General features: G+C 38.3%; 1 protein-coding gene across 2 annotated transcripts in view; it reads left to right on the top strand.

The window, feature by feature from the left end:
* The first annotated feature begins 16 nt into the window (after positions 1-16).
* grk5l (G protein-coupled receptor kinase 5 like) overlaps positions 17-25563 on the top strand; it is a 130080-nt gene continuing 104533 nt past the window's right edge. For both annotated transcript variants that reach the window (XM_056463165.1, XM_056463167.1), the window contains exon 1: positions 17-678. In XM_056463165.1, the coding sequence (XP_056319140.1) occupies positions 627-678 (52 nt within the window). In that variant the 5' untranslated portion in view covers positions 17-626. The remainder of the gene's footprint in view (positions 679-25563) is intronic.

Genomic DNA, 25563 nt, shown 5'->3' on the forward strand with positions numbered 1-25563 from the left:
GCCCCTTCCGAATGACAAGGAAACACAACCGTTAAAGATGAATCTCAGTTTTTTCCGTTAAAACTGTGGGAGTGCTCATCATTTTGCATAGACACGCCACTGGTAAGCCAGTATGCTATTATAAGTGTGAAATGAGCCACGGCGTAAACCGTTTGGGACCCAGCCAAAATTTACAACTGAAAGCAGAAACCCAGCCCTCCTTCGATCACACACTGAGAGAGGGAGCACGCCAATAGTGACAGCGGCACATATACAACTGCTGTCTGTGATTGACCGTACGCTGCTTGAGCAGATTTTTGTCGTGCACCTCAAAGAATATATCTCGGCCTGCTTTTGGCATGTTCGTTTTAACCGGACTTGTTGCCAGTGGCTCAACAACGTTGTGTTCGAACAGGCAATGCCTTCCTTTTCCTTTCGCGTTTTGCGGAGCAAACTACAACAGCCCCACGCATATGCCAGCGATCCGTCGTTTTATTTGTGTATAACGTTACGTGTGTTGATGGTTAAAATGCATAGGTTTTGATTGACAGGATTTTACAAGGACGAAAAATCGCGTTCTGGGCTAGAAGAAGCAAAAAGGAGCTGTATCTACTCTTCGGACTTCACGGCAATATCAGTGTTTTTTGATGGAGCTGGAGAATATTGTTGCAAACACGGTACTACTGAAGGCAAGAGAGGGTGAGTACATAAAGCCAATGTGATCGCGTTGTTTGCTAAATTTGCAGCCTGGAAAAGCAGTGAAACCTCTATCAGCGCACCTCTTGTGATGATGTATTTTGAAACAGTTGCCGAATTTGTTCAGCTTGACCTGTATCATTGATTTGAACACCTCCACCAATTCTTTCATCAGTAACCGACGTCATTACGCCAGCGTCACAATGCTGTAGCCTTGTGTGCCGTGTGACAGTTGGTTCGTGTTACTGCGTCCCACATCCGTTTTGTGTCCTTAAAAGCGAGTTCTGATTTAAAAGCTATGACATACATTTTCTGTGAAGTAACTGGAGTGTGTAAGGAAATGCTAATTAGAGCACGCCTTCACGCACTCTAATGTAAATGCAGGGAGCTGTCGGTGGCAATGGGATTGACGCTTGGCTTCCACACTAAAAGCTACTTTATTTGTTGGTGTTTTTATCTTTGATTTTGCCAAACGACCGTACTTTCGACTTAAGCTATTGAAGTGTCACCTGTAACTTGAATATATACGTAGCTCGATTAATAAAGCCATAAGAGCAACAGAAGGAAAGGAATATTATCATACGATGCACAGAAATCACAAAAAATGTTATGGTGAAGAGGCCGCTGCTACCATGTTTTTTTAAATGTTTAAAAATATGTATATATTTTTATATAAAACATCTGAATGCTTTAAAGTCGTATGAAATGTTTACACAGTAATAGGCTAGCCTAGACCTCTAAGACGAATGCAAAAGATAAACATTAATTCTTTATAGCAACTAAGACGCCATATGTGTCTCGAACTATGGTGCACGGTTGACTATGACCTATGATCTGTACTTGACATTATGCATTATTTTGAATGACAATGCAGAAACAATGAATTGTGCAGCCTTTCTTTGAAAAGATTACTTAAATTACGGCTTTCTTATTTTGCTGTATAAAAGCACACTGTTTTGTTAAAATCATGATTATATTTTTAAAAATATTTCATTTGTATGAACAAAAATTGAGTAGGCTATTTATGGTTCATTATTGCAATTTTTTCCCCTTTGAACACAATATATTTTATTTTGGGAAAGATTTAAAATATTTTGAAGCAGTAAACATGTCAGGCTAAAATAATTCAAATGAATCATTGACTCCTGCGGTTTTCATTAGTTTAAAAAACACAGATTTCATTACAATTTAAAACAGCATCTTTGGATATCTCTTCTGCTGGAGATGCTGTTCTAAAAAAACATTAAATTTTTTTTTACACATACCTTAGGATTATGAACGATATTACAGAAAAGTTTGGTGGTTTTAAAACCTTGACTTTTCCAAACCGCAGTATACCTTTTAAAACTGTAATCGTCCCATGCCTAGCCACAACAAAAAGTAGTGAACCCATGAATAAATGTACAGAAAAGTAAGGTGAGCTTCACTTAGGAGATTTGAAGGGCCAAAAAAAGTTTTCTTTCTTCAAATATAGATTAATTACCATGTTTGTAAACATTCCAGGAATGTAAAAAAAAACCTGGAGCACTAGCATTTACAGCAAGAGAATGACATCCGATGCGGTACAGAATTTGTTGTTGTCTTAGAAATAAGTTATATTGATTACATATGATATATTTTTACATAATGCTTTCAGTGTATTACAACAGCTTGTCACCCAGTGATAAGCAAAGTGATTTGGCAAAATTAACATTAAAATGAGCAGCGTTCATCTGACAGGTCTATCTGCGATAGCAACCTTCCTATGGATATTGGACGAAATGGCCAACCATCCAGCCCCAAATATACAATCCCATTGAAGCTCCAAGTGATTTAAGGCCTAAATCTTAAGGCCTACAAGTCTTTGGATGCCTACAATTTTATTCTGTGTGGTCATGTGCAAGAAATAATGTTCCATGATTACCAGATTCAAAACCATGTAGTGCTAAAAACCAAGGTTCTGCCTAGCTGAAGACAAGGAAAAAAGACAGAGTTAACGTTATACAAGGCCTGGGTAATCATCAACAAGCAAAACTACTGCATTCTGACAGTGAACTACACCTGTATTGCAGGGTATGTGAACTTACACATTGAGGTAAGGTTGGTTTTATATTCGCACATTCAGACTTTCACCTTAATAATTCATAAAAGTATTATTTGCAAACTCTAAACAGCGAAATCATATTAGCAGCCAATGACTATCAAAGTACAACATTGTTCACAGTCAAATAAACAGTATTAATGTTGTTTTCAAGTCACACTTGCAGATTATTTCAGACCAAATATTCAAAGTGCCATGGTAAACAATATAGGGAGTGTGTCACAAGTTGTCACTAAATGAATGTGCGAATATAAAACCAAGTTTACCTTGATAACTTTCACTTTCACGTTTAATTCTGTGCATCCATTTAATTAATTTTATTTTTCACATTTCATTCTCAGTATTTATTTAATTAACCACATGTAATTGTATTTGCTGAAATCATTGCTGCAATCAAAAATGGGTAATGTGTATGACTAAGCATAGCGTGAACTTGCCTGATATGAAATTAAAACTGCAGAGTCAAGCATTTTTAATTAGGTTGTCACTTCGTTCATCTCCCTTTTAGCCAAAGACGTCTGCGGTTGGCATTAAAAGCAGTGTGGTGTACGGTAAAAGTTTAGTTTTCTATTTTTGGACTTTGGACTTATGGTTATATCATATAGTTAACCTGCAGTTATATAGTTTATATGTGATGTCTATGTGTACATGTTCAGTGAAGTGTATTTTGTGCATTAAATGTATGTGTTGTCTTTGAAGTCTTCATATGGTGGTATGTCAAGCCCACTGCCCTGCATGGTGCACACCCATGCATCATACAGTTATGTCATGCATTGTTTATATGCTGTACTAAAAATATCTTCAAACTAGTATTAAACTGAGAAAGAGTTTAAGCCTCAGTCATTATCAGGAAGGCTATTCCAGAGTTTAGGAGCTTCAAGTCACTTTTAAACAGTGATCTTAATCTTTATCATAAGTATACATAAAGCTCCTAGGGGTTAAAGCTTTGAAAGCTATGCTGAGATCATTGAAGGATTAAAAAAAATATCCAAATTCAATTTTCAATTCAATTCACCTTTATTTGTATAGCGCTTATACAATGTAGATTGTGTCAAAGCAGCTTCACATAAAAGGTCATAGTAAATTTGAACAGTGTAGTTCAGTTTTTAGTGTTTAAATTCAGTTCAGTTTAGCTCAGTTCAGTGTGGTTTAATATCACTACTGAGAGTCCAAACACTGAAGAGCAAATCCAACGATATGCAGCTTTACAGATCCTGAACCATGCAAGCCAGTGGCGACAGCGGAGAGTGGGAAAAAACTTCACTAATTGGCGAAAGTGAAGATGAAAAACCTTGAGAGAAACCAGACTCAGTTGGGCACAACCATTTTAATTTCTCCGCTGGCCAAACGTCTTGTGGAGAGCTGCAGTCTCAGCGGCGGAGGCTGGAAGCTGGCCTCAGCGAAAACTCGTCTGTCTCTGGAGTGTCACAGGAATCAGTCTCATGTTCCACTCCTCCATGACCACCACAGTAGCTGCTCAGGATCCGGCGTGGTCCAGGATACGGAAACCTTGGGATCATCTCGTCATTGGTCTTGGATCGAATCAGTGAGTCTGCATAGTCTGAGGGCCTCGGGAAGAGTATCCCCAGGTGGAAATGGAGAATAAAGAAAATAATTAGCGTAGCTGCTGTTCATAGTGTATATAAACAAGATGCAGAACCTGTGTGGGAACCCACTAAGTGGTGCATTGAGTGTATGCATTACTAAACAGATAGGTCTTTAATCAAGTTTTGAATTGGGAGAGTGTGTCTGAGCCTCGGACGTTATCAGGAATGCTATTCCAGAGTTTAGGAGCCATAAATGAGAAGGCTCGACCTCCTTTACTCGACTTAGATATTCTGGGTATTACCAGAAGCCCTGAGTTTTGAGATCTTAAAGAGCGAGTTGGATTGTAGCGAGACAGAAGATTGGTTAGATAAACAGGAGCTAGATTATTTAAAGCTTTGTAGGTGAGAAGCAATATTTTAAATTCAATACGAAACTTAACAGGCAGCCAGTGTAAGGAGGATAAAATTGGGGTGATGTGATCAAATTTTCTAGACCTGGTAAGAACTCTATCACCTGCATTTTGTACTAATTGAAGTTTGTTAATAGAGGATGCTGGGCAGCCAGCAAACAGTGCATTACAGTAGTCCAGCCTAGAAGTCATAAAAGCATGGACTAGCTTTTCTGCATCTGAGATGGATAGCATACTACGTAACTTAGCAATATTTCTCAGATGAAAGAAAGCAGTTTTTGTGACATGGGATATATGATTTTTATAGGTTAAATTGCTGTCTAATATGACACCCAGATCTTTTATAGTAGAGCTAACGCTAACTTTGTATCCCTGTAATTGTAGGTCGAGTTGTGAGATCTGCTGTGTACAGGATTTAGGCCCAATAAGTAATAATTCTGTTTTGTCTGAGTTTAAGAGAAGATAATTGTTGGTCATCCAGTCTTTAACATCTTTAATACACTCAGTTAGCTTGGACAGTTTAGACATCTCGTCAGGTTTAGTTGAAATCTATAATTGAGTATCATCTGCATAGCAGTGAAAGCTGATCCCATGTCGTCTAATAATGTCTCCCAGGGGTAGCATGTATATTGTAAACAGCAAAGGGCCTAAAACTGATCCTTGAGGCCCCCCCGTACTTTACTGGGCTGACTTGTGAAGGTTGTCCATTAATATTCACAAACTGGTACCGGTCAGCTAAGTATGACTTAAACCATTGTAGAGCATGTCCCTGGACACCTGTAGACTTTAAGCGATTGAGGATACCATGGTCAATGGTGTCAAATGCCGCACTAAGATCGCAGCAGCTAAGAGTAAATCGTTGGGTATTTTCACTAATGCAGTTTCTGTACTGTGATGAGCTCTAAAACCTTACTGAAACACTTCAAAAACATTGTTCGTCTGCAGAAAGGAGCATAATTGAGCAGAAACAACTTTTTCTAGTATTTTGGACATAAATGGAAGATTTGAAATAGGCCTATAATTAGCTAAGTTGTTGGGGTCCAGTTGTGGTTTCTTAATAATAGGCTTAATGACAGTTAACTTGTAAGGATTTGGAACATGGGCTAAGGATAAAGAAGAGTTGATGACGTTAAGAAGAGGTTCTCCTATAACAGGTAGCAATTCTTTCAGTAATTTTGTTGGAATTGGATCCAACATACACGTAACTGGTTTAGAACTATTTATAATTTTATCTAGTTCTTCCTGTTCTATGATTTGGAAGCACTGTAGGTTATTTTGATTTGGTGGGATGTTTACTGGATCTGAAGTATAAGGCGGTGCAGAAAGTTTAATATCTCCTATTTTCTGTCTAAAGCCTTCTATTTTATCACTGAAAAAATTCATGAAGTCATCACTACTAATTTGCGGTGGAACGTTTTGTTCCAAAGATGACTGATTATTTGTTAATTTAGCAATGTTGTTAAATAAGAATCTAGGATTGTTATGATTATTTTCTATCAGTTTGCGGAGGTGCTCAGCCCTGGCAGCTTTTAGAGCCCTCCTATAGCTGGACATACTGTCTTTGTACGCAATTCTAAAAACTTCTAAATTAGTTTTTTTCCATTTACATTCCAGGGCACGGGTTGCTGTTTTGAGAGCGCGGGTATGACTATTATACCATGGTGTAGTTTTATTCTCTCTAGCCTTTTTTAGTTTGATGGGTGCCACAGTATTTAGAGTGCTAGTAAAGATGGCATCCATACTGCTGGTTACTACATCAAGGTCATTTGCGTTTGTGGGTGCATTTCGAAATAGAGAAAGATCAGGTAGGTTATTTATAAATTCATCTTTGGTGGATGGAACAATAGTTCTACTAGGGCGATATATCGGAGCGGATCTGCTAATTTCAGGTAAACACAACTTGTATAGTAAGAGGTAGTGGTCTGTAATATCATCACTTTGTGGTATAATGTTTACATCAATGACCTCAATTCCATAAGACAGAATTAGATCTAGTGTATGCTTTAAGCGATGGGTTGGAACAATAACATTTTGCTTGATCCCTAGTGAATGTAGTAAGTCCATAAATGCGAGCCCTAATGTGTCGTTAGCGTCATCTATGTGGATGTTAAAGTCTCCTACGATTAGTATTTTATCAGTTGTAACTAGTAAGTCAGAGATAAAATCAGAAAACTCTTTTAGAAAATTGACATAGGGTCCTGGGGGTCTATATATGGTGATTAGAGCGAGAGATATCATAGGTTTTTGCATATGATCCGGAAGCATAACATTAAGCGCTAATACTTCAAAGGAGCTAAACATAAGTCCGTTTCTCTGATTAACATTAAGAGTATCACTAAAGATTGATGCAACTCCACCACCACGACCAGTTTGACGAGCCTCATGTTTATATAGGAATCCTGGAGGAGTTGCTTCATTTAAACTAATATAGTCATTTTGTTTCAGCCAGGTTTCAGTGAGACAGAGTGCATTGAGATTGTTATCTGGTATAATTTCATTTATGATAAGTGCTTTAGGTGCTAGTGGCCTGATGTTTAGGAGACCAAGCTTTATGAAATTTGTATTTTCACTTTTTAGTGGTTTTTCTGGTTTAATTCTTAATAGATTATTTCTGGAGCACACAGTACGTTTGTTTCTTGATCTAATAATGCGAGGAACAGACACAGTCTCTATGGGGTTAGCCAGATATGCATTACTGATATTTATGTGGGACGAATAGGAGTCTGCATGGCTAAATTGTGAATTTTGTGAATTTTTACTTACTAGTCAGATAGAGGGAAGTATTCTGTCCGACAGGGGTTTAGCTCCAGCTCGACTGGGGTGCAGCCCGTCAGCGCGGAAAAGCCTAGGACGCTCCCAGAAAAGATTCCAGTTATTAGCAAAGAGCAATTTCTGTTCTTCACACCATTTTAATAGCCATTCATTAAGAGCAAAAAGTCTACTGAACCTTTCATTTCCTCGGCGGTAGGTAGGAAGCGGTCCAGAAACGATAATCTGTGTGGCGGGTGAGGTGTCTCGAACCGTCTCGATCAGGCTCCTGAAGACCTTCTTCAGGATCTCCGTCTGCCGGAGCCCGGTGTCGTTCATCCCCACGTGGAGGATGACGGCACCGAGGGTCTTGGCAGCGCTCAGGATAGTATCTGTATCTGTGCAGAAATATTCTTAACTCGGGCACCAGGGAAGCAGAAAGTGCGTACTTCGTTACCTTTGGAGAAAGCGGAGCGGATGTGGCGCACGATTGAGTCGCCGATGATGGCCACATCGCGACCCGTCTCGCGGAGAGGGGCGAAGCGGTTCTCCATGGGGATCTCGAACACCGGAGGAGGAGACGTTCTGCCCCGGGACCCGGTAAGCACCTTACCCAGGGGCCGTGGTAGCAGGGTGTCGGCGTGAACGACGCCTGGGCGAACCGCGTCCTCGGTGCGCTGGACCTGGACAGAGAAACAAGCGGGGTTGAGGAAGAAGAAGAATTGTGATTGTATTGTACACTTACCTCAGACGAGCGAGTACAGGGTAAGAGCATAGCCTGGAGCCGCGCTCGCTTCATCTCGAGGGAGCGAATCTGGGACTCCACTGCTTTCAGCTCCAGCTCCAGCGCCTCCATCAATGCTTCTCCTGCACTCAAGGACAGACACGCAAGCGACATTGTACAAGGTGAAGAGCAAAGCCAGTAAGCGAGAAAATAAGTGAATGAAAGAGGTCGGTAGCTTTAGCTGACTAGTGGTGCTAGCAGGTTAAAGCTACAAACAACAGGCGGATGCTCGAGAGACAGAACGTTTGAAAGTAGATTTGTTTGTATGAGTGTGTTAAGGGATTGTTCACCCTAAGTAGGAGAGACAAATATTTAGTGAATGAGGAGGTATTTTATGATAAAAATGTAAATTGCGAGTCTAAACTCCAAACACACGCAGCGAAGCTACCGTCCGGTGACAGTGACGTCACTTGAGCATGCGCCTCCAATGTAATGGGGGGGAGGTGTATATGGGGATTGGAATGCCTTTGGAATGCTGACACTGGAAGGTCAATATTTCCAGCCACCATGTCTCTGAAGACATTCCATGTTTTCCTCTGTATTATATGATTTGATGACAAAGAAACAAGGCAGGGCAGACAAGAGGGTGACAAACTCGCTGCAATATGGGATGTATGGGACAAGTGGGTCCAGTGATTGCCATTTCTTAACAATCCAGGCCCCCACATCACTGTGTATGAATTTCTGGTTCCATTTCGTGGCCGCTGTCCCTTTAGACAATACATGCCCAGCAAACCATCTTTGTTTTTCTTAGTGTCAAATGGATGGGGGTGTATTTCAGAGTGTTGTTAAGTAGTCAACAAAGACATCAATTACCTGACACTAACCTTTTGGCAAAAAATATATATATTCTGGAGGTTTTAAATTGCTGTGGTAAAATTGACCCCAGAGGAAAAAAGGTGTTAGCAGATTTTAGGGTAACATGAGGGTTAAATAACCAACTCGAATAATTATTTTTCTTTAGGTTTCTTCATTTCAAATCTGACCGTATCATTAAAAAATGAAAAACTGTCCCTGGCATTTTAATGGGATGTGCCTGCTTTTAGCACAGACTCTTGAAATGGATTCAGGAAAGCACAACTTGTAGTTACTGCTCCACGGAGCTGAGCGAGGCATACAGGGTGACTCTCGAATGGTCTCCAGTTGGTGCTAAATTATTAACTTGTATGAAATTTATCAGTTCACTGATGTGTTGTTAAAACTTTGCTTTTGCTCGCAAGAGATGCCACTTATGACAATGAAATATTCAATTATTCTGTTTGCAAAAGTTATTTTCAATTTTTTAATGAATCTTTTATATTAAAACTGAAATGTGATCTTTACTTACAAGATAACTTCAAATTCAAAGCGATTTGTGCTTTGATTACAGTTTAAAGGATTCATCAAATAATCATAGTTTGTTTCCTTCAATTATTTTCATCTCATAATCTGATTCCATCAATATCTGTATAGAATGGGCAAAATGACAAAAATGCAATCTTGATAATTATTTTCCATGTTGAACGAAAATGATATACAGTTGAAGTAAGAATTATTAGCCCCCCCTTTGATTTTTTTTTTCTTCTTTTTCAAATATTTCACAAATGATGTTTAACAGAGCAAGGACATTTTCACAGTGTCTTTGATAATATTTTTTCATGCTCTTTCATTAGAAAAATACTTTTAATTGTTGAGTATAATTACCAAACAAATGATAACATAGTGGACATTGAGTGGAAAAATAATAAGTATAATAAGTAAATAAATATTTACATTGCCTAGGCAATAATCAAATTTGAGGTAAAGTGTTCAATTCATTGAGGTTTTGCTTTTAGGTCATATCATCCAGCCAACTCAAAACACATACTTAAAACACAAGAATGCTTTCACTTTAGGCTAAAAAACAGATTGAGGTGTTGTGAAGAAAACAAACAGCTATGTGTGCATGAGCAAATAGTTGTTGTTACTTTAATTGTATTTTTTTTTTCTTCACATTGTGAGAAGGATATTGTTCTAAGGAAAATCTGTAGATTATGTAAAAGACCTATTTGTCCACCAAAGCATTTTATGTAGCTGAAAATCAGTTCTCTTTATGCCTGTGTGAGCACATCAGTGGCAGTGTGTGCACTTTGGTTGCTATAAGACAGAATATACACAGTACTGGTAACTGATTTCACTCATAATGTCTCTGTCTGAAAAAACTGGCACTCTGTAGAGACATGTAAAATTCTCCCAATATTTTGCCATTTGTTTGTTGTGCTTAATGTTTGTAGTGACACTTGGCCGCTGGGGTACTTGCCCCACTCCTCCTCCACTCCAATTGGTTGGCTGACTGGCCTAAAATGACATTGATGAGTTCTGACCTTTACTCAAAGTTGAACATTCTTCAGTTCCCTGCACCAGGAGTGCTGTGAAGTAGATGCTCATCATGCTGCTGTAATTGAAAATGCAGCACCTCTATTGACAACAGCGACGAAGACAACAACAACAACAACAAATGCAAAAAACACTTACCTTGAGAAAAATCATTTAAGTGGACACACAGCCTTATATGCATTAAATGCTTATGGTAGGGCTGGGCAAAATGACAAAAATGCAATCTTGATAATTATTTTCCATGTTGAACGAAAATGATATAAAGTTGAAGTAAGAATTATTAGCCCCCCCTTTGATTTTTTTTTTTCTTCTTTTTCAAATATTTCACAAATGATGTTTAACAGAGCAAGGACATTTTCACAGTGTCTCTGATAATATTTTTTCTTCTGGAGAAAGTCTTGTTTTATTTCGGTTAAAATAAAAGTAGTTGGGAGCTGGGTCTATTCTATGCAAGCTATGATGACTTTCACCTTGATATTTTAGCACGGTTGTATAACTGGCCGAATTGCACTGTAGGTGGCGAGAACGAGTCTTCGAACCTGTGTGTATTCTTACTGTCAAATTACCACATCAAACGTGGCATGCTAACATGGATGCAGTTCACTAGAGTGAGTCTGATTAATGTTAGCTACACATCTAACTATCAGGCAGCTGCAAAGTTTATGCATTCAAGTAAAACATATAAAAAAATAAAATGGACCGGGTGCTTTTTAAAATGAATGACGGTGAATGAAAGTCAAACTGGTGCGCCGTCTGACAAAAAAGTGCCCTTCTAAATCAAATCAGCAGGATGCCCTTCTGGATCTTTCACTTACTTGAAAGACTCTACTGAAGTTTACATGGACATCTGTAATCTAGTTTTTTGCTTTAATAGACAATAATATAATTAAAGTGTTTACGTGAATTGTTTTAATGTAAGAGTTTTCTGTAATTTTGGGCGACTTTAACTGCAGTTCGGCACTTTCACTCATGAACATTTCTTTCATGCCCCCGTGACAAACTGGGGTATTATACGCAAATAAGGAGTAAGGACTGGTGAGAGTGTTATGGAATGTAATAATGCACGCTGAATGGAAAGAAAAAAGTCCATATTTCGCGGTGTGTGTGTGTGTGCGGTTCTTTACTGACAGCCGCGTGTGTGGATCTTGTCGAAAATTATGGCGAAAAGTCTCACATGACGGTAAATAGTTTGATTGCGGTTTACTTCAATAATGTCACTAATATATGCATACTCCACGTCTTAATTCTATTTCTGTTTAGTTCAGTTATGACTTTAGTCGGTTTAAGGTAATCAAAAATCGCTGTTTCGAGCTTATTTAGGCCTACAGTTCTAAATTCATGTTTAACTGAATAAACATTTAGTAAACACAGGTACATTAAACATAATTTATTTTCATCACCAATTTTCATAGTAGAACAGTTTCTCAAACAGTTTGTGATGCATTTTGGAAACAGGAGATGAGCCCCTGGTCTAATGCGCCACCTGGCTTGAGAAACCCGTTCTAAGACTTACTTTTAGTCATTATTTGAGTTGCACACATATTCTGAATGCCGTCGGCAGAATTCAGCCATTTTAATCTAGATTTATTCCAAGATTACAGTGAGGTTAATCTAGATTAAAAAGATTAATCTATGCCCACCTATAGTCATGACAAATTTTCGGCAGATACATTTTTGGTGGCCAAAAATTCAGTACATCTCTAATATCAACACTCTTCTAGATTCCTGTTGTTGGACATTACTGCTGAGTAATTGGCTCTTAGATCAATATACAGTAAAAAAGTCCAGAGCTTATCATTGTTATTGACAATTTTTTTTCGCAATACGATATAATATCGTTTATCGACCCTAGTTTATGCCATTTAGATATTAGCCCACTTCCCAAATGAAATATTTATATTTTGCATGTTCATGAGCTGAACGAAGATGAAATGCTAATTAATTTCAGATAATCTGATAATGCTGACCCACAATGTCCAGTTCTTTTCTCCAAGCATTCATTGTGGAGAGTTTTTAATTAACGTATGCATGCTCTGCTTTTCTCTTGTTTCTGCTTTACAGATTTTGGGCAAAAGTCACATGTCCCTCAAAATCACAAAAGTGGGCATTTATATATGAATATGACAGAAGAGTTTTGCCATGAACACTGTGAGGACTGAGCAGCATCTCATTGTGAAGCGGAGCACCGCTGGTAATAGCCTCCATGTCGCTTATAAATATGTGACTTTAGATTGTTGCACCGATGGCATAACTAGGTTTAGGTTCGTGCAATAGAAACACTGTTGTGGGGCTTTACAATTTATTAATTGTTACAAATATAAGCTTGGTTAATGATGTGATGAAATGATGTGATGAAATGAAGTTTTTTCACAGTTTCTGTTTAACGGAGAGAAGATTTTTCTTAACACATTTCTAAACAAAATTGTTTTAATTACTCATTTCTAATAACTGATTCATTTTATCTTTGCCATGATGACAGTAAATAATATTTTACTAGATATTTTTCAAGACATTTCTATACAGCTTAAAGTAACATTTAAAGGCTTAACTAGGTTAATGAGGTTAACTAGGCAGGTTAGGGTAATTAGGCAAGTTATTGTATAATGATGGTTTGTTCTGTAGACTATCAAAATTAAAGATAGCTTAAAGGGGCTAATAATTTTGACCTTAAAATGGTTTTAAAAAAATTTAAATCTGCTTTTATTCTAGCCAAAAAAAAAACAAATAAGACTTTCTCCAGAAGAAAAAATATTATCAGAAAATTTCCTTGCTCTGTTACACATCATTTGGGAAATATGAATGCCGCACCGCAAGTCAAGTAACAAGAACTGACTGATCAGCTTTATACTATGTATGGAATATATACATTTCAGTAGACTAATTATCTTAGACACAGTACACCCAAGCACCCAGTGCTTTTTAATTTTCTCCATAAATAAACTTGTATCAGAGCTGCAGCAATGTTTTGTTAGATTGTCATCCTCTGAGAAAACGGTTGATGGTTGCCTACCAACAACAACGGAGCGTGAACGCAAATTGCATTAATAATGCTAAAGCAAACGATGCGCCTTATGCTTTTCACAAGCTTTTAGATGTGATATGACAGGTCTTAGAAATTACGTGGTTAAGCAATACATTAGCCTTCCTGTATCCAAAGTAATCTCACACCACATGTTAACTTTTTTTGGTCACCAAGTCCTCCTGTGCTGAACTCCTCTTTCCTGTTTATGCGGCTATTTGCAATTAAATTTGGTCTCTTGTCCTCGTGCACTGTTTAGGTGTATGATAGGTTATGATTGGTTCAAATGGCATATTGTAGGAGAAATATGAGTCGGGACTGGAGAAAATTGTGCTGTTAGACATCGTGCATGTTTAAATCCCGATTTCAATACGAATTCAGTTAATTGCACAGCCCTATAGACATATGCTTTTACAGTATATAGTGTTAAAATTACATGTTATTGACTATTCACCACAGCTCACTGACATTGTTGTGATAATGTGTACTGTGTACCTGTTAGGAAATAATACATGAGAATACAAGACTTACGACAGGAATACTTGTGACGATGCAAGTATGTCTGTATGTTTAGTGAGTGTTTTGATGTTATGTGGTTCATTATAATTCATTTTTCAATGATCTTGTGATGCTGAGTATGTGTGTATCCCAGCTCACTGACTAGGTCACTAAGATTATGAATAGTTTATTTTATATTCTAACATTTTATTTTATGATTGAGACAAGAAATTGTGAATAAAGTTCCTTTATATTATATACATAGTGTTTTAATAATAATAATAATAATAATAATAATAATAATAAATAGAGAATAAAGTAAGTTTTGACTTGGTTGAGGTCGGAGGTTAGCTCCGCCCCCTTGCGTGTGTGAGAGAGCTGCCGGTGACAGAGAGTCACTTTGATTAAGCAGTGCGAGCAGATTGAACGAAATTAGATACATTGAGACAGCAGTTTAGATCATTCAAACGATCTGAAATCATATTGTTTCGGTGATTGACTGAAAGAAAGCCCTAAAGTTTCATATTTTAAGGATAGGAAGCTGACAACAAGTCATAGAGTGAAACGAGTTACGTGCGAGTGGAGTACATTGAATCGGCCGAGACAACAGAAAACTATTATATTTAATCGAGACACATTCTTCTTTATTCTCCCTGTTCAACTTTATCTCTCCTTGGCCGGGGTTTTTTTGTGTGTGTGTTCTTCGTGTTTCAGAATCAGAATCAGAATCAGAATCGGTTTTATTGCCAAGTGTGCTTCACACACACAAGGAATTTGTTTTGGCTACAGAAGCTTCCAGTGTACATAAAGTGACAAGTGACAACACAAAATAATCTGAAAAAATAAAATAATAATAATAAAAAATGATGAACATTAAACAGATGCGGTTAGTGAAGAAACCTGGATGTTGAGTTGTATGTACAGATTGTTATAAATATGCGGGTTACAAGGTGCTGTGTACAAGTGCGAATGTAGAAAGTATTGCATTGTATATTGATATAAGGTGCTGTGTACAAGTGCGTATGAGAAAGTATTGCACATATTTATTGCACAGTGGGGGAATATTTAACTGTTCATAAGGTAGACAGCCTGAGGAAAGAAACTTTTCCTGTGTCTGGCTGTTTTTGTGCTCGGTGCTCTGAAGCGCCGACCAGACGGTAACAGTTCGAACAGGTAGTGTGCTGGGTGTGAGGCGTCCAGAGTGATTTTGCGAGCCCTTTTACTCACTCTGGAAGAGTACAGTTCTTGAAGTGTAGGAAGGGTTGTGCCAGTGATTCGTTCAGCAGTCCGGACTATTCGCTGTAGTCTACGGAGGTCAGTTTTGGCAGCTGAGCCGAACCAGACGGTGATTGAAGTGCAGAGGATGGATTGGATGACAGCTGAGTAGAACTGTACGAGCAGCTCCTGTGGCAGGTTGAACTTCCTCAGCTGACGAAGGAAGTACAGTCTCTGCTGGGCTTTCTTCACAATAGAGTCTATATGAGTGTCCCACTTCAGATCCTGAGAGATGGTGGTGCCCAGGAACCTGAATGACTCTACTGCAGCCACAGTGCTGTTCATGATGGTGAGTGGGGGGAGTGCAGGGGGGTTTCTCCTGAAGTCCACTATCATCTCCACTGTTTTGAGCGTGTTCAGCTCCAGGTTGTTGTATCTGCACCATAACGCCAGCCGCTCCACCTCCTGTCTGTATGCAGACTCGTCACCGTTCTGGATGAGGCCGATAACAGTAGTGTCGTCTGCAAACTTAATGAGTTTGATGGAGGGGTCTTTTGCAGTGCAGTCGTTGGTGTACAAGGAGAAGAGCAGTGGAGAAAGAACACATCCCTGGGGGGCACCAGTGCTGATGGTGCGGCTGTCGGATGTGATTTTGCCCATTCTGACTAGCTGTTGTCTATCTGTCAGAAAGCTGGTGATCCATTGACAGACAGAGCTAGGAACAGAGAGCTGGGCCAGTTTGTACTCAAGCAGTGATGGGACGATGGTGTTAAAGGCAGAACTGAAGTCCACAAACAGAATCCTTGCGTAGTTCCCTGGTTTGTCCAGATGTTGTAGGGTATAATGCAGTCCCATGTTGACTGCATCATCCACAGACCGGTTTGCTCTATAGGCGAACTGCAGGGGGTCCAGCAGGGGTCCAGTGATGTCCTTCAGATATGCTAGCACCAGTCTTTCGAATGACTTCATGGCCACAGATGTTAAGGCCACAGGTCTGTAGTCATTGAGTCCTGTGATCTTTGGCTTCTTTGGGATTGGGATGATGGTGGAGCGCTTAAAGCAGGATGGAACTTTGCGCTGTTCCAGTGATCTATTGAAGATATGGGAGAAAATGGGAGCCAGCTGGTCAGCGCAGGTTCTCAGACAGGCTGGTGAGACACCATCTGGCCCTGGTGCTTTCCTTCTCTTCTGTTTACTGAAGATCTGACGCACATTTTCCTCACTGATCTGAAGAGCAGGGGGGGAGAGGAAGATGGCTGGAGGTGTTGATGGCTGTGTAGGGCGATGGTCTGGGCTGTGTTTATGTGGTGTTGATGGCTGTGTAGGGAGATGGTCCGGGCTGTGTTGATGTGGTATTGATGGCCGTGTAGGGCGATGGTCCGGGCTGTGTTGATGTGGTGTTGATGGCTGTGTAGGGAGATGGTCCGGGTGGGTGTGAGGTGTCTGGTCATAGGTGTCAAACCTACAGTAGAACATATTCAGCTTGTTTGCAATATGTTTATTGCTGTCGATGCTGGGGGACGGTGTCTTGTAATTAGTGAAATCTTTTAAGCCTCTCCACACTGATGCAGGGTCGTTAGCTGAAAACTGGTTTTGCAGCTTTTTGGCATAGCTTTTCTTAGCCACACCAATCTCCTTTGTCAATGTGTTCCTGGCCCGATTGTACAGGATCCTGTCACCACTCCTGTAAGCATCCTCTTTGGCCTGACGAAGCTGTCTGAGTTTTGGTGTGAACCATGGTTTATCATTGTTAAATGACAAGTAGGTCCTGGTAGGGATGCATAACTCCTCACAGAAACTGATGTATGATGTTACAGTCTCTGTGAGCTCGTCCAGATCTGTGGCTGCAGCTTCAAAAACATCCCAGTCAGTGCATTCAAAACAGGCTTGTAAGACCTGCTCTGTGTCGTTGGTCCATCTCTTGACAGTCCTTAATACTGGCTTAGTAGTTTTAAGTTTTTGCCTGTAAGTTGGTATAAGATGAACCAGGCAGTGATCGGAGAGTCCTAGAGCTGCTCTGGCGACGGAGCGATATGCATCCTTTATTGTGGTGTAGCAATGGTCCAAAATTTTATTGCCTCTGGTGGGGCATGTAATGTGCTGTTTGAATTTAGGCAGCTCATGTGTGAGTTTTGCCTGATTAAAGTCCCCAAGTATGATAAAGCAGAGTCCGGGTGTTGTTGTTCTGTCTCTGTGATCAGATCAGCCAGCTGTTGCAGTGCAGTACTCACGTGTGCTTGCGGTGGAATGTAAACACAGACGAGAATGAACGAGGAAAACTCTCTTGGTGAATAAAACGGCTTACAGTTAATGAAAAGCACTTCCACATCAGGACAGCACATCTTCTTTAACACAGTTACATCCGTACACCACCTTCTGTTGATGTAAAAGCATGTCCCACCACCGCGCGTTTTGCCCGTTGACTCCGTATCGCGATCTGCTCTGTACAGCTGAAAGTCCGGTAGGTTTAATGCGCTGTCCGGAATGGCTTCGTTTAGCCAGGTTTCCGTGAAACACAGGACAGCAGAGTTGTTAAAGTTCTTGTTTTTGCATGTGAGCAGAAATAGTTCGTCCATTTTGTTAGGAAGAGAGCGGAGATTCGCCAGGTGAATGCTGGGCAGCGCCGTTCTGAAGCCGCGCTGTCTTAGCCTGACGAGCGCGCCGGCTCGCTTCCCACGCTTGCGCGTCTTGTAGCGTTTCCACAATGCGGCTGCTCCGCCGACTACAATGTTCCGCAAAACGCCACAAAAATCAAAATCCAGTTCTTGATTAGTTGGTGTGCACTGCCGAATGTTCAGCAGCTCGTCCCTGGTGTAACTGATCGTGTTTGACAAACATAAAACAGGACAGACTAACAAAAACAGTGCAAACACTGGAGAGCCCCCCGCCGAAGCGGCCATCCGCGGCGCCATCTTGATGAGGTCTACTTTGAAATCCCGATCTGTCCCTGCCGTGGATGCTTTCTCGGTGGTCCGGACATGGCCAGCCGCCCTCTTTGAAAGATCGTGCCTGGAAGTAAATTGATCCGTTGTTCACTGAACTGGTAGGACAAAACATTCTTGCAGTTTTACTGTGCCCATATTTTTGTTTTTATTCGTTTTTGGACTTTGCTCCATCTGGACTGATTTTTTTTGGGATTTTTCACATCGAACTGAAACTAAAAAGAACTTTTGAGTGTTGATCATTGAACTTGGACTCCTACTTGAACTACTTCTTTTATTCAAATTTTCCTTCCTTTTTTTGTTTTTCTTCTTCATTGTACATGCAACACGTGATTTATGAAACTGAATCTGTATGAAGTGAATTTACCATCTGAAGTGTTGGGGATTTCAGTATATATGTTATATACATAAATTACTTTATTCTAGTGTTCATAAAACTGAACTGTTTTTGACATTTATTTATTTGTTTTATTTTGTTTTCATCATTTAACTTGTTTAATATACTTACCTCAGTTATTTCAATATAATAAGTTATTTTAATATACTTACCTCAGTCATCTTTGAGTCTGAGTTATTTATCTATCAAAAATCGGTTGTTATTTCTATACACTCTTGTGAGCTAATTAAAATCTTCTGACATCTGGTCCTAATAAAATAGCAAATACTGTAAAAATAACGCAATAGAAAACACATCAATAACGCATAGATAAGTGTTACATGAGATTCACGTCATGGATGTGCAGCTGACAGATCTGCAACAACTGTGTGATGCTTTCATGTCAATATGGACCAAAATCTCGGAAGAATATTTCCAGTACCTTGATTAATCTATGCCACGAAGGATGTATGTATACTTTTGCCTTTGCATAAAATAAAATATCTTTCTGAAGTATGCAGAAATTATGTGCAATCTTTAAAGGTCCAATGTCCAATGAAGTTAAAATAATGAAATTAAGTTTTTTAGTTGTTTGCATCAGTATTGTTAGTTTTTCGGATATCTATATGCTTGTGCATTCCAAAAAAGTGACGAAATTCCCATTTAGAAGATATAAAACAGATATAAACATGCAAAGCTTATAGTATGTCACTTCTAGTTAAATGCATCAACGGTTTTATTCACATCACCTTATACTTAGTTTGTTCTTGTACTAATATACTCAGTTTCTTATCAAATCTTGACCAATCAAATCATCTCTAGTATGTGACAATTCAATCCAATTCAGTTCAGTTTATGACTGAATGAGCTGTTTTGAACATATATGAATGAATGGCTGGGTCGGTTGGCGTTTCTGTGTGGAGTTTGCATGTTCTCCCTGCATTCACGTGGGTTTCCTCCAGGTGCGCTGGTTTCCCCTACAGTCCAAAGACATGTCGTATAGGTGAATTGGGTAGGCTAAATTGTCCGTAGTGTATGAGTGTGGGTGAGTGAGTGGATGCTTCCCAAAGATGGGTTCCGGCTTGAAGGGCATCCGCTGCATAAAACATGTGCTGGATAAGTTGGTGGTTCATTCCGCTATCAGCCATAAGCCATTCATTCCGCTATTCAGCCATAAAGATAAAGAGACTTGGCTCCACCCACTGGCTGTTTTTTTATTTAAACATTTTTAAAATAATGTAATATACAGTCACCAAAATGGCACAATTTGGATCAAAGCCTAAAGTGTACAGTTTCAAAAAATTATAAACCATTAATTTCTTGTAAAACGGGGCATAATAGGTCCCCTTTAAAGAAATAGTACACCCAAAAATGAAAATTACGTCGTCATTTATTCTCCGTTTGGTTTTAAACCTTTATTTCTTCTATTGAAAAAAAAGAAGATATTCATGGCTCCTATCACTAATCAAAATATCTCCTTTTGCATTTAACAGAAGATAAAAACTCAAGTGAAGGGTGAATAAATGACAGAATTAACATTTTTCAGTGAACAAAAGAACAGGCAAGGGTAACTAATAACTATTAAATGGATCATGAATGAAGTGCATACGATGATGAACTTGATTAAGTTAGAACTTATGATGAGTTACTGAGTTATTTTAACTTGAGGCTAGTTAGGTAAACCTTATTATAAAATAACACATATCAGGAAGTTTTGTTATTAATTGATATCAGTAACAGGCATTTAATGCAAACTAGATCGTCAAATAATAAAATGCGCTATGCCAAGATTTCGGATTAGAGGTTTGGTAAAATGGTATATTTTAAAGGGTCACAAAACACCAAATCACATTTTTTTGAGAAGTTGACAGTCATATATGTGTCCCATTCTGCTATAAACACTATTAGAACACGTATGTTTCACAAAAAAAGTGAAAATTGGTTGTTTTCGCGTTATTTCGAGCAAATTTGTTCTTCCGGTTTGAAACAAATTTTTGTAGCTACGTCACGGCAATTAGATCCTTGCGTGTATTCCGGCGTGGAGACTGGATGTCTGTACCGGCGAGTACATCGTGACGTCTCTGAGTGTGCAGCATTAATGCATGAGAAAGACTTGGTTCAAACCAATTAGCACGCTCTATTGTGAATTCATTAATAAGCATGATAGCTTGATGATAGCTTTTTTTACCTGTTACAGTGTTCAGACGGCAGAGAGACGCAACGTTGTGTTGCCAAAACAAGTGGAAGTACAAGAATTGTTTGGAGACCTGGGTCGTTAGAGTTTTGTTGATAAATGTCCTGCAACGAAGGTTTTGTTTTCGTTTCCCGCTATGAGAGCGCAGCTGGACTCGGGTGTGGACTACAGGGAGTATTGGAACTGAACTTTGGCAGCTGATGATGACGTTACACGAGAACATGAGGACGCAAGACCGCTGAAGAACGCATATTGAGAAACAGCCTAAGTTTATAGTACATTAATATCACTACAATATTATGGACTGAAAGATCTGCTGTAAATGCTGCTTTCTGAATGTAAACATGTAAACACCACAATCAAACTATTACCGTCGTGTAGAATTTTCACCGCATTTTGTGACAGGATAGTCTATACACACAGCTTTCTGACGCTACCTACTGATTGCATTTAAGTTACCGAGAAATGCTGAGGTTTTTATTTTCTCCCATTCGCCGTGCAGTATTAAACATTCCATTAAAACTACACTCCTCCAGCAGTTCCTCGCATCCAATATCTTGTTTGTCACAGGGGGCATGCATGAAATGTTCCTGAATGAAAGTGAAAGTTCCAAACTGCAGTTAAAATCGACAAATTAATTATTTGCTAAATAATTCGATTACTGATGTCCATGTAAACACAGTCACAAATAGAAACTCCCATTTTTATCCAAAACTTTTCCCTCCCCCGACACTCCCACTTAAACGTAGCTAGAACACCCACTTTCCTGACTTTTTTTCAAACTGTGTGAAAACACCCTGTTGAGAAAGGGAGGTTTCGTGGCCCTTTAAGCTTCTGCTTTGGTGATAGGCTGGTGCAGTCGTTTTCCTCTACCTGGTCTGGGCTGTATTGCAGCGGGTGGAATGAGCTGGATTAATTTAATATATTGGACACAAAGTACTGTGGATACAGACTCTTGTACACTATGTAGGCCCTTTCTGGCACACGCTTGTAACCCTTTCTGAAGTTTTTTTCGTGGCAAATCTCGACAGTTTGGAACTAAAGACCTTTCCTGAGGGATTCTTTCTGTTTTTTGATATGATGTTTTTATTGAACCATTTATAAACAAACGTATATAAGACAATCAAGCATGTCTCCAGTTGATGAGAGACAGTTATGCATGTTCAGAAATAACATTAGTAGCTTGAATTATAATGTAAGCACTTAAAGGCCTCCTATTTGAACCCTTTTACAAGATGTAAGATGAGTCTTTGGTGTCTGCAGAATCTGTCTAAAGTTTCAGCTCAAAATACCCGTCAGCTTATTTATTACAATACAGAATATGCCCAATTTTGGGCTCATAGCAAAGTGTTGCTGTTTTTGTAGTGTGTGCCTTTAAATGTAAATTAGCTGGTTCTCCCCGCCCACCATTCCCACATGCTTGTCTGCTTGCGTTACGTCAGATGAAGAGCTGCATTTCTGTTTCATCAGTGTCTGTCACTGGGACTAGTCAAAAATGCTAAGTGTATTTAATGTATTTGTGGTGGAGTTATTCAAGTTTAGCTTTGCATTGTTGTTTGCTCTCGTATATTGTAAAGTTTTATTGACATTGTGTGGCTGTAGTGATTCCAGCAGTTATGAATTACATAACGATTTTACTGTCTTTCCTTTATTGGAAAAATGCACTTGCTGGGATTTGGATCTGGGATTTTAATGTCAGGTGATTAAAAAAAAAAAACAACTTGTGTTTGTCACTCCAACATGACAGTGGACAAACTATACTTACACAGATTTCTGTCCAAATATCTTTCAAAAGTAGTAAGTCCTGATTGTATCTTGTTTATAAAATTTAAGCAAAATAAAATGACAACAAACAAACAAAAATAAAGAAATAATGAAAATAACAGATTTGTCCCAATCCTTAGAATCTCTGCCCAAGGCCCATATAAGTCTTTATTTTATTCAGTTCACAAAATCTAAGTGTGTAGGGGTTATTTATTCAATCCAATCTCTCCATAGTGTTGTAAATGCAAATTGTACATTATTTAATAGGTAAGTTCATATAATATATTTATCCACTCTTAGGGCTCTATTTTGACGATCCATACGCAAAGTCAATCCAAAACGCATTAAGGGCACGTCAGAATCCACTTTTGCTATTTTAAGGACGGAAAAATCCACTTTGCGCTGTGGCGCATGACCTAACAGGGTTGAGCTTATTCTCTTAATGAGTTATAGATGTGTTTTGAGAATAAACCAATCAGAGTCTCATCTCCCATTCCGTTTAAGAGCCAGTTGCGCTGCACCATAGCACATTTGCTATTTACATGGCGGACATTGTAAGTGGAAAAACTGAACACTCCACTAGAGAGAAAACGGTTAAACAGAGCATCTACAGCGTGAGAATGAGAGATGAGCCTTCTCATTGTTTACTTTCACTCTCATGGATATGTAAACGTGTTGTAAGCACAGATTCTATTAGACTATACATCATTAATTTAGTTTGTTAAGCGCAAAGATTTGTTTCAAAACTATTTCTAAATTCAGTTCTAATTTCTAGCAAACAAGTAAATGAACAATAATAACGAAGTGTGTTAAAAAAGCGTTATATCCAATTACATATGATGTGCCCCATAGAGTCTAAAACCTGACAGGTGGGCAAATCTAAACTAGTTTTTAATAAAACAAATATCAATATGCATATAATAAATAATACTGCTAATAAATAATATTATACAAAAGCAAATTGTTATGAATAAACTGAAAAAGCCCCCCGAGATGAAGGCATGAAAGTATGGTTTTTATATTTATGTAGGCTAGAAAATAATATTTTTTGTAATTTTAATTCTTTTTCATTTGCGAGATTCATAATTCAAGATATTTGCGTATTGCTATACATCCTGTGTGTATTAAGCAATGTGTAAGCGAGGCGCACAACTAACGCGCTCTGCGCTGGACAATACACCAGCTTTGATGTGGTCTATTGAACTGTCTATTTAAGTTCCTCAAAATAGCAACGAGCCAGTAATGCTCCTCAACACACCTTTTTTTTTGAACGCCTATGGGCTCACATATGAGCGCAAATGCATTTGCTATTTAAACAGCTTGGCTCAAACGACTCTTGCGCCAAGCTGAAACTAGCAAACAATTATTGCGCCGCACCTTGCGCCGCATTGCGCCGGATGTATGATAGGGTCCCTAATAACAACTGGATGTAGCCAATTTTTTTTGTTATTCCTTTCTTACTTTCAATGGTAAGTATATGAAATAGACACTTGGTTTGAAAATCATAGGAAACCAGACCCAGGTACATTATCTCAAAAGAATAGGGGATTTGAATTTTAAACATTTTTACAGCACCTGCGCCAACAATGTTTTGAATGGATTGTTGTTTGCTCTTTGTTAGGTGTGGAAAAAAAGCTGAAACAAATTCTCTCCAAAACAAATATTGAGTAGTTTTCCACTGAGACTTGCATTATTTTGCCCTGACAGTGGTGTTCAGAACCAAAGCAAACAGATAGTTGATGAAAATAAAGCATCATCACTTGTTCTTCTTGCACATGTGATATACACTTTACTTGATTTTCTTATAAAACAAAAAAATGAAATCACAAAGGGTAGAAAAGACAAAATGTAAAAAAATAAAACACACTTATAAACATTTGCTAACATATTTATGTATATTTACATATTTATAATGGTTTACATATTATACATATTTATAATGGTTAAACAATCGATCCATATAAATGACTTGCAGAAATGCAAGAATGATTGCTTCATTAGCATATTAGCCATAAGCCTGTGATGAATTTCTTTCAGAACATAAGATTTTAAACATATCATGGACCATTTTTCATCAAACTAAAACAAATATGAAGTCAGAATTATAAGCCCCCCTTTGATTTTTTTTTTAAATTTATTTATTTATTTATTTATTTTTTTTTTATATATATATATTTTCCAAATGATGTTTAACAAAGCAACGAAATTTTCACACTATGTCTGATGATGTTTTTTTCTTCTGGAGAAAGTGTTATTTGTTTCATTTCGGCTAGATTAAAAGCAGTTTTTATTTTTTTATGTATCATTTTAAGGTCAAAATTATTAGCCCCTTTAAGCTAATTTTTTTCAACTGCCTACAAAACAAACCATCGTTATACAATAACTTGCCTAATAACCCTATCCTGCCTAGTTAACCTAATTAACCCTGTTAAGCCTTTAAATGTCACTTTAAGCTGTATAGAAGTGTCTTGAAAAATATCTAGTCTAATATTATTTACTGTCATCATGGCAAAGATAAAATAAATCAGTTATTAGAAATGAGTTATTAAAACTATTATGTTTAGAAATGTGTTGATAAAAAATCTCTCCGTAAACTGAAATTGGGGAAAAAATAAACAGGGGGCTAATAATTCAGGGGGGCTAATAATTCTGACTTCAAAAGTGTTATAGACTAAATTATATGAAACATACTCTTGTGGAACCTAATTTTTCAATACGGTGGCAAAATTATCCTAATTATAATTTTAGTGTGGTGCTTGATGTAGGCCTATTTATTTTTATGTTTCTAATGAAGTACCATTCAACTTTAAAGCCCTTTAGACCATAAGCCAGACCGTTTTCCTGTTTCTCCATGTTTCTCAGTGTTTCTCTGATATTGTCTTTAAATAAATAATTATTTAGGCCTATATAATTATTCATTTATTATTTATGTACATTAATTAAGACTTAAAACCTA

Source organism: Danio aesculapii, chromosome 8 (genome assembly GCF_903798145.1).
Source record: "Danio aesculapii chromosome 8, fDanAes4.1, whole genome shotgun sequence".
NCBI classification, from domain to species: Eukaryota; Metazoa; Chordata; class Actinopteri; order Cypriniformes; family Danionidae; genus Danio; species Danio aesculapii.